This window comes from Lissotriton vulgaris, chromosome 3_1 (assembly GCF_964263255.1).
Source record: "Lissotriton vulgaris chromosome 3_1, aLisVul1.2, whole genome shotgun sequence".
In the NCBI taxonomy this organism is placed as follows: domain Eukaryota; kingdom Metazoa; phylum Chordata; class Amphibia; order Caudata; family Salamandridae; genus Lissotriton; species Lissotriton vulgaris.
The window spans coordinates 155,340,056-155,354,741 of NC_141689.1; the positions used below are offsets into that span (position 1 = coordinate 155,340,056).

The 14,686-nt window shown below is 44.0% G+C and overlaps 1 protein-coding gene across 3 annotated transcripts in view; it reads right to left on the minus strand.

The window, feature by feature from the left end:
• UNC13B (unc-13 homolog B) overlaps window positions 1–14,686 on the minus strand; it is a 3,024,149-nt gene that overhangs the window by 2,049,947 nt on the left and 959,516 nt on the right. For all 3 annotated transcript variants that reach the window (XM_086960243.1, XM_086960242.1, XM_086960241.1), the window contains exons 6-7: window positions 13,700–13,773; window positions 12,199–12,256 (exon numbers count right to left, since the gene is read on the minus strand). In XM_086960243.1, the coding sequence (XP_086816369.1) occupies window positions 12,199–12,256; window positions 13,700–13,773 (132 nt within the window). The remainder of the gene's footprint in view (window positions 1–12,198; window positions 12,257–13,699; window positions 13,774–14,686) is intronic.

Below are 14,686 nucleotides of genomic sequence, written 5' to 3' on the forward strand. Positions count from 1 at the left end.
ATAGATATTTTTCATGATTTGATAAATAAAATGTAAGATAAGGCTGAATGCCAGGAGAGACCTGGACCATCAATACTTGAGCATTCATTTGCTTATCTACTTCACCTACGAGACGCAGTTCTCTTAAATGATTGAGACAGTGATTTTTCAAAGATTTTCTACTTATCTCAGGTAGGGAAGATGGCTCAGTAAAATAGTGGGTGAGGTTCAGGTCTTTCAGAAAGTTGTCAACATAAGTTAGCCATGGAATTCTTTTCCAGGATATCATTTGTAAACAGTCAGAGATCAGGGCACGTGTTAAATGGCATTGTGGCTTAGTCCAAATACGGTGCCATAGGAGGATTGGTTGGCATTTGATGTAGTCCGAAAGGTAGTCAATACCAAGCTCGATATGGCAGCCGTATATAGGGGCACTCTGTGGGAGTGCCAGGAGATATTTAGTAAAGCCATTTTGGATTTTTTGCAATACTGCAGTATTTACATAACCCCAGACACCTGAACCATATGTTGCAATACTATGGCATTTAGCTTGGTATATTTTGAGCAACTCGGAAGGAGCTAGTTTGCCCAATTTTCTAGAAAAAGAAACAAGCGCCGAGGTCGCTCGCTGGTAGAGCAGCTTCCTGCTTACCATCGCCCTTTTCCAGGTTAACTGTTCGTCAATTAAAATGCCTAAGTAAGGATATTCCTTGGTTCGTTCCAATTTGGTTTGGTCGATAAAAAGATGCTTGGAACTTTTTACTTTCGGACCCGTAGTCATGACGAAAGTCTTGCTTTTATTCACTTTTAGCCCCAATGAAAGCATATATTTACAGTATTTGTCCAATTGTTTTTGCAGCTGTACTAAAGTTCTAGCAAGTATGACAGAATCATCGGCATAGAGTAATGCTGGAATAGGGCGATGGTTGATGGTTGGTAAGTCCTGGCTCCCTTCTAACATGGCTGCTTCCAGCCCGTTAGTATATAAGTTAAACAGGAAGGGAGCCAGGACACAGCCCTGTCTAACTCCTCGCGTTATGGGGAATGTGGGTGATAATTCTCCACCTATCCCGTACCTTACGCAGGCCGAGGCGTCGGAATACAGCTCCCGCAGGAACTTGATAAGTAGAGGATCGACGCCCAACTCTTCCAGGATAGACCACAACCTGGCATGTATCACACAATCAAACGCTGCGCTAAGGTCGACGTAGACCAGGTATAAATTGCCCCGTTTGACTCCCGCATACTTTCTTATTAAAAGGGTTAAATTTAAGGCCTGTTCAACAGTGCCCAGTCCCTCCCGGAAACCGTATTGAAGGTCGGTAATGATGTTCTTCTCTGTCGCCCAGTCCTCGAGACGTTCCAGGACTAGGCGACCCGCGACCTTCCCTAATGAATCCAAGAGGGAGATGGGCCTGTAGCAGGCTGGGTTATTTCTGTCGCCCTTTTTGAAAATTGGGAGGAGTATGGAAGAAGACCAAGAATCCAATAGGCCAATTTTTGAGACTGCCGCCATCACCTGGGTGATGATTGGTGACCATAAGTCAATATTGGTGACAAAGATGTCAAGGGGAACCCCATCAGGGCCGGGAGCCTTACCGGTTTTTGAGGAAGATAAAGCATGAACGATCTCACCTAAGGAAAAATGAAGATCTATTGGAAATACCTCCATTTTGATGGAATCAGGAGACGATACAGCCTGTGCTGCGCAGGCCGAGGGGGAATCACTAAAGATCTTTGAAAAGTGAGTCACCCACTCGTCCGCAGTCACGGCCACATCCAGATGCTGATGAGAATTAACTTCAGCCAGGAAAGGAGATTTGACTACCTGCCAAAACTGGGAGCTGTCCTTACTAAGACAGCTCTCATGGAGTTGGGCCCACAGTTTTTTCTTGTGATCTTTTTTACAGTTAATTTGGGCCTGTTTATACTCAGATCTAAGTTTGGCTACTTCGTTTTTATCTCTAACTGGGTTATGCAACGCCTTTTTTAGGGCGGATAACGCCTTACGACATTCAGAGTTAAACCACCTTGACGCAGGTTGATTGCCCGCTTTGTGATGACGGAGTAATTCGGCCTGGATAAGTCTTAGAATCTCCCTGAAGCTAGATATAATTTGCTCGGGGGTTGAATCTTCCGACAAACAGGTGTTTATCCATGGAGGGGCCTCAGATATAACCTTGTTCGTAGTTATTATAGGGTCTATCTTTGACCATTTCACTGAGAAACCATTGGTTCTATCCATGGTCAGGGATTTCTGTGACAATAAACTCTTCCTGATAGGATCAGGTTCGTTCAAGGTTAACTTAAGGGTGATACTATTGGGGAAATGATCGCCTGAATTTACTGAACCTGTTGTGAACTGAATAAGTTTGCCCTTTAAAAAATAAGAACACAAAATAAAATCTATGATACTAGACCAACCCCTGCCGTGGAAAGTGGGTTTAAATACCACGGGAGGATCCACAAGTTCATTAGCGTACGCCAATTCTAAAGACGCAAGACTGTCGTTAAGAGAATCACCTACGTGGGAGTGGGTGAAGTGTGTCAATGGGCAGTCATCTTCATCTGTAAGGCCGCATATGCCTTTTTTATGATTAACACACAGTGGGATGTTAAAATCCCCTCCCCATAGTATGTTGCAAACGGGTGATGGTTGTTTAGAGTGTTGTTCATTTATAGACAGTGAAATTGCAGAAACTGTTTTCGCACAGTCTACTGAGGATAGGTTATTATAAAAGTTAACAATACAGTATGACGTACAATTATTAAAAGTAACCATTAATATTTGGTAGTTCGAAGTGGTATGGAGAATGTTAATATTCCTTACTGCCAAGTTGTTAGAGATATATACTGCTAGACCTCCCATAGGTCTACCGTGAGTGGTAGAACGCGAAGGGGAGTGGAATGTTTTATAACCTTGTATGTGTAGTGGGTCTATTACCCAGGTCTCCTGCAGACAAATTATCTGATGAATAGATACAAAATCCAGCCACGGTTTTTGTAAAACCTTCGATCGAAGACCTGCTACGTTCCAGAATAGTACAGATACTAGCAGGGTCGATGAGGTAATAATATTAAGTTCTGGACTTGGTGATAAAGACGGGGTACAAGGGGGGGTTCTTGCTGTCCTGGTTGTTGGCCGATGGTGGTCAATCCACCATCTCCAAACAACCAAATCTATTAAACGTGGGAGCACCCCTCCAATCAAAAGATGGCATAGTGTCTCTGCCTCCTTGACCGGTCCAATCTGTCCAATCTGGTCTTCTATTCCAGCTTCCTACCTGAGTCCAGTTCCACTCGGGGCCTGTAGCATAGCGTTTAGCAGGAGGGTAGAAAAAGGACAGTCTTTTCGTGCCTATACCTTCTGGGGATGTTTGAGGACCCCAAGAGGAGATGTATTCAAACGTTTGGGGGTCTTCAAAGTTTATTATTACGCAATCTCCAGGAATTGTTTTTGCCTCCTTCCCTACCCAAGGAACCCTGCGAACAGATGTAACTTTATTGTTGGCATAAGGGGGAAGTGGCCTGTTGGTTGAAAGCCAATATAGCACCTTGTTTTTTATGGACCATCCTGGTTCATCTGAATTTGGATGCAACTCAGGAACCCCGGTCATTATAACAACAAATGGAGTTGCTTCCGGTGGCAGATGTGCTGGTCGTGCTCCATTCCGCCTGGCATTATAAGCAGCATTTTTGGTTGCTGGCGTTTTTGTGGAGTTCATTGCATGTGGTAGGGTACTGGTACTGATAGAAACAGGTAACAAAGGCGGAGCTGGAAGGGATGGTGTGGCGGGGCCCTTTTTTGCAGCTGTAGTTGTTAGTGTTGGCTGCACAATTGTACTTAACGATTGTTGGTGGACAGTGGCTGCGGTAGTCACAGTTTTGGATGTCTGGGGTTTTTGATGGGTTATCTTTGCCCCAACTTTATTAACTTTTGGATTGGGGGTGTGAACCACGGGAGGGGGAAGGGTGGGAATTGGGGTCTTCTTAGCCTTTAATTCGGATGCTAAAGTTGCTAATGCTTTTTCGATTTTTGACAGGGATAACTCAATAGGTTTCATATATAATTTGATCAGTGCTTCTAGTGAGGCCAGTGTTTGAATATCATGGGTGCAAGGGTCCCGCCCACTTCCCACATTACCATTGGGGATATCTGGTGTAAGATTAATAATGTCAGACATTATAAGACTGGCCTGTTGCTGGGGAAGCAATGGTTGACTTATGCCTTGATCAGGAATAGAGGGCTGGGCAGTAAGTTGTATCGGAGATCCCTGCCCAATCTGCAAATTATTTTTCTGTTGTGATTTCTTTTTCCCTTTTCTCCCCTTTCTAGTTTTCGGGATGGCTCCTTCCCTCTGACCCCTAGTATTGGAGGTATGAGAATCCTCCGAGGTTGGGTTTGAGAATAGAATCTGGGTTCTCTCAATTGATAAAGGTGATTGAAGTGTAGGGGAGTGTGAAATATGGGTAGCTGAAAGGTCTATAGACACCGACAAATCTACAATGCCCGGAACCAAGTGGGTCTCTAATAGTGCGTCTTGATCTAAATTGCGCGATGGGGTTTTAGCCGCTGCCAATAGGCCCAAAGAGGAACGTTTGGCTGCGGCCAAATCTTGGGAGACCCTCCTTTCTAACAAGAGGGCGCATTGATTTATGGCATAATTTGCCCTTGCAATAAACTGGTCGATTGGGCCTATTCTCTGTACTGCATGTGATGGTTTAGTGCTTCTAGTAGTTCTAGGAGACATACTTACAAATAAATATAAGCACAATGCAAAAAACTATTATAGGACACCGGGGCACAATAATAAATGGGGGGATAATATATCACATGGATTGAGGATTTAAAAAATGTCAATAGGGTGGCCCAGTCCAGTCTTACCCGGTCTTGAACGGGCTTAAACAGGCCCGCCCTTGGCCCGGGCTTTGCCCGGCGTCCCGCGAGACGGGGGTGACAGTAAATTTAAGGGCCTCCTGGCGCGCAAATGACGCGGATTGCGCCGCAGAGAATACTGGGTAAGGTAGTTTTCAAGGCCCAGCACCGCGCTCCGCTCGGCGGCCAGACCCAGAGATGGAGCAGGAGTCAGGCGGCGGGAGGCGGGTGGGCGAGGGCGCGGGGTTTTGTAGATTTAATTGTCCTCAAAGCAGCGAAAGGTCTTGGAAGCAGCAGTTCACTTGAAAGACAGTTCCCCCCCTCGACCGGGGTGACAGTAAATTTAAGCGCCTCCTGGCGCGCAAATGACGCAGATTGCGCCGCAGAGAATGCTGGGTAAGGTAGTTTTCAAGGCCCAGCACCGCGCTCCGCTCGGCAGCCAGACCCCGAGATGGAGCAGGAGTCAGGCGGCGGGAGGCGGGTGGGCGAGGGCACAGGGTTTTGTAGATTTAATTGTCCTCAAAGCAGCGAAAGGTCTTGGAAGCAGCAGTTCACTTGAAAGACAGTTCCCCCCCTCGACCGGGGTGACAGTAAATTTAAGCGCCTCCTGGCGCGCAAATGACGCGGATTGCGCCGCAGAGAATGCTGGGTAAGGTAGTTTTCAAGGCCCAGCACCGCGCTCCGCTCGGCGGCCAGACCCCGAGATGGAGCAGGAGTCAGGCGGCGGGAGGCGGGTGGGCGAGGGTGCAGGGTTTGGTAGATTTAATTGTCCTCAAAGCAGCGAAAGGTCTTGGAAGCAGCAGTTCACTTGAAAGACAGTTCTTGACAGACGCTTTCTCATTCTTTTAGTTTCTATGCTTCTATGTTCATTGTTCTGTTGTGGAAGAAAAGGAGGTATGTTGTATCCTGCCTATTGTATATTCCTATGTATGGCTTTACCCACTTTATGCCCTTCGAGTGGAATGCCTCTGCACTGTGATGCACTACAGAATGTTGGGTGCTGGTTGACGATAAGCCACAGTTATGATGGGGCTGAGGTGCCTGCTGGCTGCTCCTGGTGGGGCTTGTTCCAGGCTACTTACCAACTTACAACAAATCTTCATGAAATACCTCAACTAGTCTGGAGTCCATTACTACATTAATGTAAAAGAGATTGAGTGAAAGGAGAAAAGAGATTTTGGGGGAGCCATTTTTTCAGAACAATACGTGTGAAAACAACCAGTGTCTTACAGGATCCCAATAGAATGAACAAGAAAAGAAGCAACTGCTAGTGTAACTCATCATGGAAAGAGCTCCTGGAGCCTTTAAGGGAGAGATGCCATTTTTTAAAACTCAGAGTGTAAGCCCATCAAGCTGCACTTTTCCTCATTACCTAGACATTAAGGCAGCAGTTGTGGGATGCAACAACGTAATCTAGGGAAGATTTTTTCTGAACTACATGCAGTCTAAATTTGGAAAAACGTGCCTGGGTGAGGTTCTTGAGGGTGCACCACAACATTTGGACACGTTGACCTTTTCACCCTTTTCCATTCAAATATGGATATAGCATTCTAATGCTTAGGACTATCAATGAAGATTCTATGATGCAGAATTTCAGCATTTAATATTCTAATCACCCTGTCGAAGGTAAGTCTAAAAAAATATTTGAAAAGATTAGAGCAGAATCTTCCTAGGATTGGGCATGACCAGCTCAGGAGTATAACAGTGGGCTCCTGCAAACTGTCATGCTCTGGCTTGTACATGAGATGGAGTTTGTGGGACAAAGACTCTCGTTTGGGGGCTTCCAATGGGATACCCACTGCAAATGAAGCACGTGACTGCAATCATTTTACTGTCTTCAGTACGAGTAGGCACTTTTCTTTTGTTGTGTTCATTTGTGTCTTCGTATTTTACTCCTCTGCTCCTCTTCTTTATACCTTCTATACCCTTTCTTGTCTTCTTCCTTTCTACATGTCTGTACTACCCCAAAAATATATATTTTAAATCTGCTATTAAACGCGATACAGTATTAAGACTAGGGCGCCACTGTATGACTATTTTTTACCTTTTATGCTGTAAATCGTCAAAATGTGTATTGAAATGAACAGAAGACAAATACACAAAAACGTATTTTGAATTGGAACCATTAATGTTTTCGGTACAGTGTAATCTGCTATCCCCATTCCCCAGTGGTCATTTCTTCTAGTTTTATGCATCTCACTCTGCATACGCCTGCAGATTGATTACATAAGACTCTCTAGACTCAAGGCTGGTACTATCGAATGCATCCTTACTTTATAGATCTCGTCTACTCTTGGCGCCATAAAAATCCAAAAAGCCTTCCATTTTGAATCAATTTAACACCTAAAGTTTGCACACGTCATCCCCGAAGCTGTGTCTTGAATAGTAAACTCATCAGAATCATATGCTTTTTCAGACACTTTAAATGTATGATTTCAAAAAGAGTAGTTCCAGATTACATGCCCCATGTGCTAGAAGACAGGCCTATCAGAATGTTTGCCGGCTCAGGTGCGGTGTTCCTTTTTCCATGTATAGCAGGTGGCACATGCTGCGCCGGAGGCATTGGTCGTCCAGGAAAAGAGAAGGAATAGTCAAGACCTTAAATGAGTTAGGTCCCTCCCGGACTCATACCCGCCAGTGATATAATCTTGAATTTGAGACATATCCCTACCATTACCTATATTCATGCTGTTACAGAAAAACACACTGATAGATCTCTCATAACCGGTATAGCAACAATAACAGTAAAACCATCAAAGTTACACATGAGAGCGAAGCAGCTCCGCCTGTTTACATTTCTTATGTTTTACTTCATTTACTTTTTCAACAATGTTTGCTTTTTACAGGATGTTGTTTTTGCAGTTTTTCTCATGAAAGATATTAATCTTGCATTGTGTCGCCTAGAAGATTAGTTTGAGGGTGAGTGTTTAAAACTAGCCACGATTGAGAGCTCTGGAGTTGAGGCTGAAGGCAGTGAAAGGTTTTCACACTACCTTTCCGTGGGTCATAAAGGTGTTTAAAACAAATGCTCAGATGAGCAGAACTTGTAACAATAAAACAGATTTAAAACTAAAATACACTCACTCAATCCTTGATCCCTCTGCAGAGTACAGAGAAGGATAGCATGTTATTATTGTATGCGTGCAGCCGATATAAAGCTGTTGGCATATTGACAGTGCAACAGAAAGAAAATAGAGTGCTTATAGGTAAATAGATGTGTTGTGTATAGATGGATCGTTATGGTGGTGTTGAGTTACCACCCAATCGCGCACTGTTCACGTGGCGCTATGGCGCTTTATGTAATCTTGTTGATACAAACTGTATTTTAACCACTCTAGTGTTTCATTTCATTCTTTTATTTCTTCTCTAACTCATATTATTTTTCATATAAGTTTTGATTGCATTATTTTACATGCATATAACTTTTCATCATTGACATTTATCACAGAACATTTTCATTTCATGTTTGTCAACATATACTTGGCACATATAATATGATGCTTATGATCAACATTTTTATGAATGAGCCCAATGCATTTCGGCACTCGAGTGTGCCTTCATCAGGGGCAGTATCTACAAAAGGAAATGGAAAAAACATGGTGTAAGTGTCTGTTTTTGGTGGGGGGTTCCATCTATGTATAACTGTGATGCGTGCCTACCTGATAATTCTGGTGGTCAGTGAACTGAATCCTGTCCCTGAATTTCTGTACAAAACATAAGTATAAGCCACTCTATGATAAGTCCATCTGCACATATATTATAACTCACAACTTGCCATTAGTTGTCCTACATACCTTGAGCAACTATATCTCGGATCTCTGGGAAGAAAGATAAGCAACCAGATTTTAATTATTTGTATTTGTGCATTCAAAACCTTTTCCTGCATTTTCTATTGTCAACATACCTTATTGGACTGTGCCTCAGGATTCTGAAACATATAAATCAGATCTATCTCTTAGTTTCTAATGGCTGTCAGTGAACTTCTAAAAAACGGCTCGCTGTAGCTTGCCGTATTTACCTTGTCTTGATCTGTGTCTTCTCGATCTGAAAAACCGAGATACAACAGAGTGAGCACCCTCGCAGTAATACCGAAGTATATACCACTGTTCTGATGGAAACGCTGGACCCATACCTGACATCAAAGTTACTGCCGCTCTAAAGGGTTTCCGTGTTCTGCTTCGCGTTTCGGTGGCACCAATGTCCGCTTATTATTGACTCCGCGAAACTCCGCGTCAGTTTCGCGGATCTAGAAACTAACGATGGACTAATAGACTCGATTAGAAGAATTCGTAGCGGCCATCTCAGACTAGTGAATTAAGTGTATGAGTTTGAGTCACTGGCGCCCTTGCCGCTCCAAACGATACCCTCGTCCTGTAACAGTGTGTTTGATGACACAAATTGGATATTAATGTTGTGAAACCCATCAGCAATCGGATAGTGTTATAACATTGAATTTTCAGATATTGTATAACATGATGACATGATATTCAAAATATCGAATTCCAACACAGTCCTTAAATGTTTTCTTTCCTAACATAACAAGCACCCTCTACATGAGTCAGTGATATATACAACTCATCCTAGGTACGATGAGCACATAACATGAGTTAGTAGTTTAACAAATGCACAATACCACTAAAACCAGATCCTGTAAAATATACATTTTTAAACAGACATCCAGTTCAACCCACATGGTCACAACAGCAGGATAACTATCCAACATCAACATTGATTTTGCCATTTGATGATAATAATAGCATAGACTCCGGATAGGGTTCATCTAAGGTATAGCATTCCACCATATAGCAACATTAAAAAACAGGCACAGGTGAGCCATTGTTTTAAATCGATCTCTTTATTAACTAGTTTAATATGGCCGCTTCGAAGACCTAGAACCCCTTAGATCAGGTTGATCAGTCCATCGTCTGTTGTCAACTTTGTGACACTGACGCGGAGTTTTTACGGAGCCAGCAACAGGCAGGCAGTGGCGTCATCGGAATGTGAAGCAGGACGAGGGTATCGTTTGGAGCGGCAAGGGCGCCAGTGACTCAAACTCATACACTTAATTCACTAGTCTGAGATGGCCGCTACGAATTCTTCTAATCGAGTCTATTAGTCCATCGTTAGTTTCTAGATCCGCGAAACTGACGCGGAGTTTCGCGGAGTCAATAATAAGCGGACATTGGTGCCACCGAAACGCGAAGCAGAACACGGAAACCCTTTAGAGCGGCAGTAACTTTGATGTCAGGTATGGGTCCAGCGTTTCCATCAGAACAGTGGTATATACTTCGGTATTACTGCGAGGGTGCTCACTCTGTTGTATCTCGGTTTTTCAGATCGAGAAGACACAGATCAAGACAAGGTAAATACGGCAAGCTACAGCGAGCCGTTTTTTAGAAGTTCACTGACAGCCATTAGAAACTAAGAGATAGATCTGATTTATATGTTTCAGAATCCTGAGGCACAGTCCAATAAGGTATGTTGACAATAGAAAATGCAGGAAAAGGTTTTGAATGCACAAATACAAATAATTAAAATCTGGTTGCTTATCTTTCTTCCCAGAGATCCGAGATATAGTTGCTCAAGGTATGTAGGACAACTAATGGCAAGTTGTGAGTTATAATATATGTGCAGATGGACTTATCATAGAGTGGCTTATACTTATGTTTTGTACAGAAATTCAGGGACAGGATTCAGTTCACTGACCACCAGAATTATCAGGTAGGCACGCATCACAGTTATACATAGATGGAACCCCCCACCAAAAACAGACACTTACACCATGTTTTTTCCATTTCCTTTTGTAGATACTGCCCCTGATGAAGGCACACTCGAGTGCCGAAATGCATTGGGCTCATTCATAAAAATGTTGATCATAAGCATCATATTATATGTGCCAAGTATATGTTGACAAACATGAAATGAAAATGTTCTGTGATAAATGTCAATGATGAAAAGTTATATGCATGTAAAATAATGCAATCAAAACTTATATGAAAAATAATATGAGTTAGAGAAGAAATAAAAGAATGAAATGAAACACTAGAGTGGTTAAAATACAGTTTGTATCAACAAGATTACATAAAGCGCCATAGCGCCACGTGAACAGTGCGCGATTGGGTGGTAACTCAACACCACCATAACGATCTTTCATAACCAGGACTGACAACCCTTTTACAATCGCAGCACCAGTGTACACAACAGTAAATTTCAGATAAATTCGGAGTGCTCCTACAACCCCCCTATTTTGTGTATAGATGGAGCTGCTGAAGTGTAGATACAAGGAAATACATGAACAATGAGTGAGCGAAAAGAGGGCACAGAAGAGGAAAGTGATGCTGTGTGAAATATGCAGATGGCGCCGTATCATGGGACGTGTCTGATTATAACACTAGAAAGCTCACCTAGGAACTGGGGTACTAGTCAGGTGTTACAATGTCTAAAGCAAAAGATTTTAGTTTGCATGTTTTAAGCCACACCTTTAACTACATAGGCCACACCTCTTGAAAAGGATTCATAAATGTGTATGGGCCACGCCCCTTTCAGAGATTTCCTCAAACCCACCTTTTTCATCCACTTCAAACCCTGCAGAGTCCTAGTATTTATTAACAGCATCTGTTGTCGTTTAGTGTCATTTCCATGTTAGAAATGATTAAACAAACGCCGAATTGATTCTCAACTTTATGAACAGATTATTGAGCAGGAGTATGGGGCCTGGAGATAATACCCCTTGTGAGGACTCAGGTAAGAGGTATCCCACTGGCATATCTTAGAAGGGCACTTCTCAGTGAGGATGCCTTGACATCTCTGGGCCAAACTCGCAGACCATGTTGACATACATCTTCTATTGTGGACTTTAAGATTAAGCTACCCTATTCTTGGAGTATGTCACACCAACATAAGCACCTAGTTATTTTGCCCCGGTGCCTTTCAAGATAAATGACACAGTGGCAGGTTCTGAGTTAACGCAGATGCCAGAGGTGGAGGTGACAGGAGTGTGCGTGAACACAATGGTCCTCATTACAACTCCAGGGTAAATGCGAGCTTGAGCCCGAAGAGAGAATCTGAGGGTTTCAGTCATTATGGCAGCCAGGAGTTTTGGGCAGTACAGTTTATGCTAGGTACTGGGCATGATAACAGGACCCAGAAAAGTCAGAAATGCTAATGTGGGCTGACTGCAAATTACATGGTAAGGTGAATGTCTGAGCATCGGTTGGCCAGGTCTGCGTGCTCAAGCGTGCTAGGGTTTGGGCCCTGGCTCCAGAAGAAACCACCTATAGTCAACATTCCATGCATAAACAGATTAAGTAGAGCTTTTCCCTCAGGGACGTTCCCTCACTTACAGCATTGGGATGCAGCGATGGGCAGTGGCTTCTTCTGGACTTCTTCCCTTATCGAATACTAAGTGGAGAGACAGGAAAGATTAGAAACAGCATCACTTCACATTAAGCATCTTTCACAGCTTTCATCCCGTTGTCACATAATGCATTTTCATGGAAGTATCTGTCTTCACTCATTGATGCTGACTACACTTGTACAGTACCTGTTCCACCTTTACTTTATGCCACTCCAACCCATAGAAACGTCTGCAATCACCCCAGGAGTTCTCACGGTTCTAATCCAGAACTTCAAGTTTGCAGTAGAAAGACATCTTACCATGACGGCCATCGTTAAAGTTGTCGGGGTATCAGACTTTCCAAAAGAAATTCATTGCTTTCTTCTGCCTAAGTACAATGTTCACGCCTGAGTGGAGTTAAAACACTATCTGTACCCCAATAACCCTCACTGTAACCCAAAGACATTATCTCATGTGCACCGGGATTTGTCTGGGCCTTCTAGAAGCTCACTTCTTCCTTCCTTGGTTGATTGCTCTGCAGTGCCCTTGAGTGTTTCCATCTTTCCATGTGTCACTCTACCTTTGTATAACACTGTGTGATTGACCTGCCCCTAAGCCCTTGAGCCCCAATGGCTGCTTTGCGTAGAACCTATCACATCTCCCGCTCCTTGAACTCAAAGTGCGAAGGCTCTTTTGCCTTGGACTATCAGCCCGTCCAATCCCATACTCGAATGGAGCTTCCCACGGCCACGGGTAACTGGTACCAGCTCTCTTTGCATACCCAGTGTGCTCTTGTGGTATCTACGGCCTCTAATGCATCATTTCCAGAGAGGACAAAACAGCTGAACTTCTCTGCCCTACGACGGGGAGGCTCGCACGGTAAGTGCTTTAGTTTTCACAAATTCTCCCTTTCAACAACTGCTTTCCTAGACCCTAAGTTGTCTTTCAATGCACGGCCTTCTACAGTCTTCCAAGGTATCTGTATCCTGCACATCTACCACCAGCAGAGACGAGCTGGTCATCTCACCGGGACAATATAGACTATTACTGAAGATATACGTTATTATTTACGGTGCATGACACAAACTGCTGAGTCCTGTGTAGCTGGCACCAGTCCTTTGGCCTGGATCACACACGCGGCATTTCACTCCCTCAGTGAAAGAACGGGGCGTGTATTTCGATGTCCTTCTTTGGGGCACTTCCCACTGCCGTTGTTTACAGTGCACGCGCCCCCATATCCCATGCCGTTTTCTGTAGTTCTTCCCATCTCATATTATAAAACTTTTACCACTAGCTTTACATCCCATGGCATTACATTATTAAAGTGCATATATCTTTAAAACGATTTTCGAAAAAAGCACAACATTCTAATATATATGTGACTAATACACAAATAATGACAGTCCCCGAGAGCTTGGCCAAAGACCTGCAGTCGTGCAGTTACTAGCCACGGATACCTCTGTTCCCAGATTTCGACGCGCTCCAGGGTTTGGCCCAGGATGGCTCACCTCCTTATGGTTCTCCATGGCGTTGATCTGCTCCAGTTTCTTGGCCCAATATCTCGCCTCTTCCTCCGGGATATCTGAGTAGACAACAGACTTCAATTAACCGCAGGGATTTCAAATGCAAACACACAGTGCGCGGTGGCTGGCTAGTGATTTCCCATAAGCAAAGCTGCTGTGTGTCCACAGCGTTACAGCGCAAGGCAGACAACACACAAGAACCATGTTCGACAAGTGAGGTAAACAAAGGTGTGAGCAGCCGAAGGTTTGGAAAAGTCTCCGCCACTGTCAGTCCCCCGGGTTGCCCTGGCTGCTTCCAAGAGAGCTCAAGCACATGCAAAGGACCCCTGGTGCCCCTGCGGGGCCTTCACTGTCCCTGCTGCAGCAGTGTCCACAGCGTTACAGCGCAAGGCAGACAACACACAAGAACCATGTTCGGCAAGTGAGGTAAACAAAGGTGTGAGCAGCCGAAGGATTGGAAAAGTCTCCGCCACTGTCAGTCCCCCGGGTTGCCCTGGCTGCTTCCAAGAGAGCTCAAGCACATGCAAAGGACCCCTGGTGCCCCTGCGGGGCCTTCACTGTCCCTGCTGCAGCAGCACAAAGGCTGCTTTGGGTGAGGCTGGTTGTTGTCTAAGGTTGCATGGTGGACAAAAGACCACGGACTTGAAAGCAGTCTAAGTACCAATGGCTGAAAGATCCTTTATGCTTGGGAAGGACAGCATAAGGCACCATGACATTAATCAGTACATTTTACTGTACAGAGCAGGCAAACAAATGCATAGCAGGAGGATCACTTATGTAGGGGATAAAATAAGTTTGTTATGAATATATTTTTGAAGACACTGGAAATAAAACTCAAATTTCAATAAACTACAAAATAACCAGGTTCCTACAATTTAATATTAGCACATCATGCTGGTCTGTCCCAAGGGTCCTCGGTGACAGTTCAGTTACGAATGACAAAACTCACAGTAAGAACTGCAGTGAGTACAT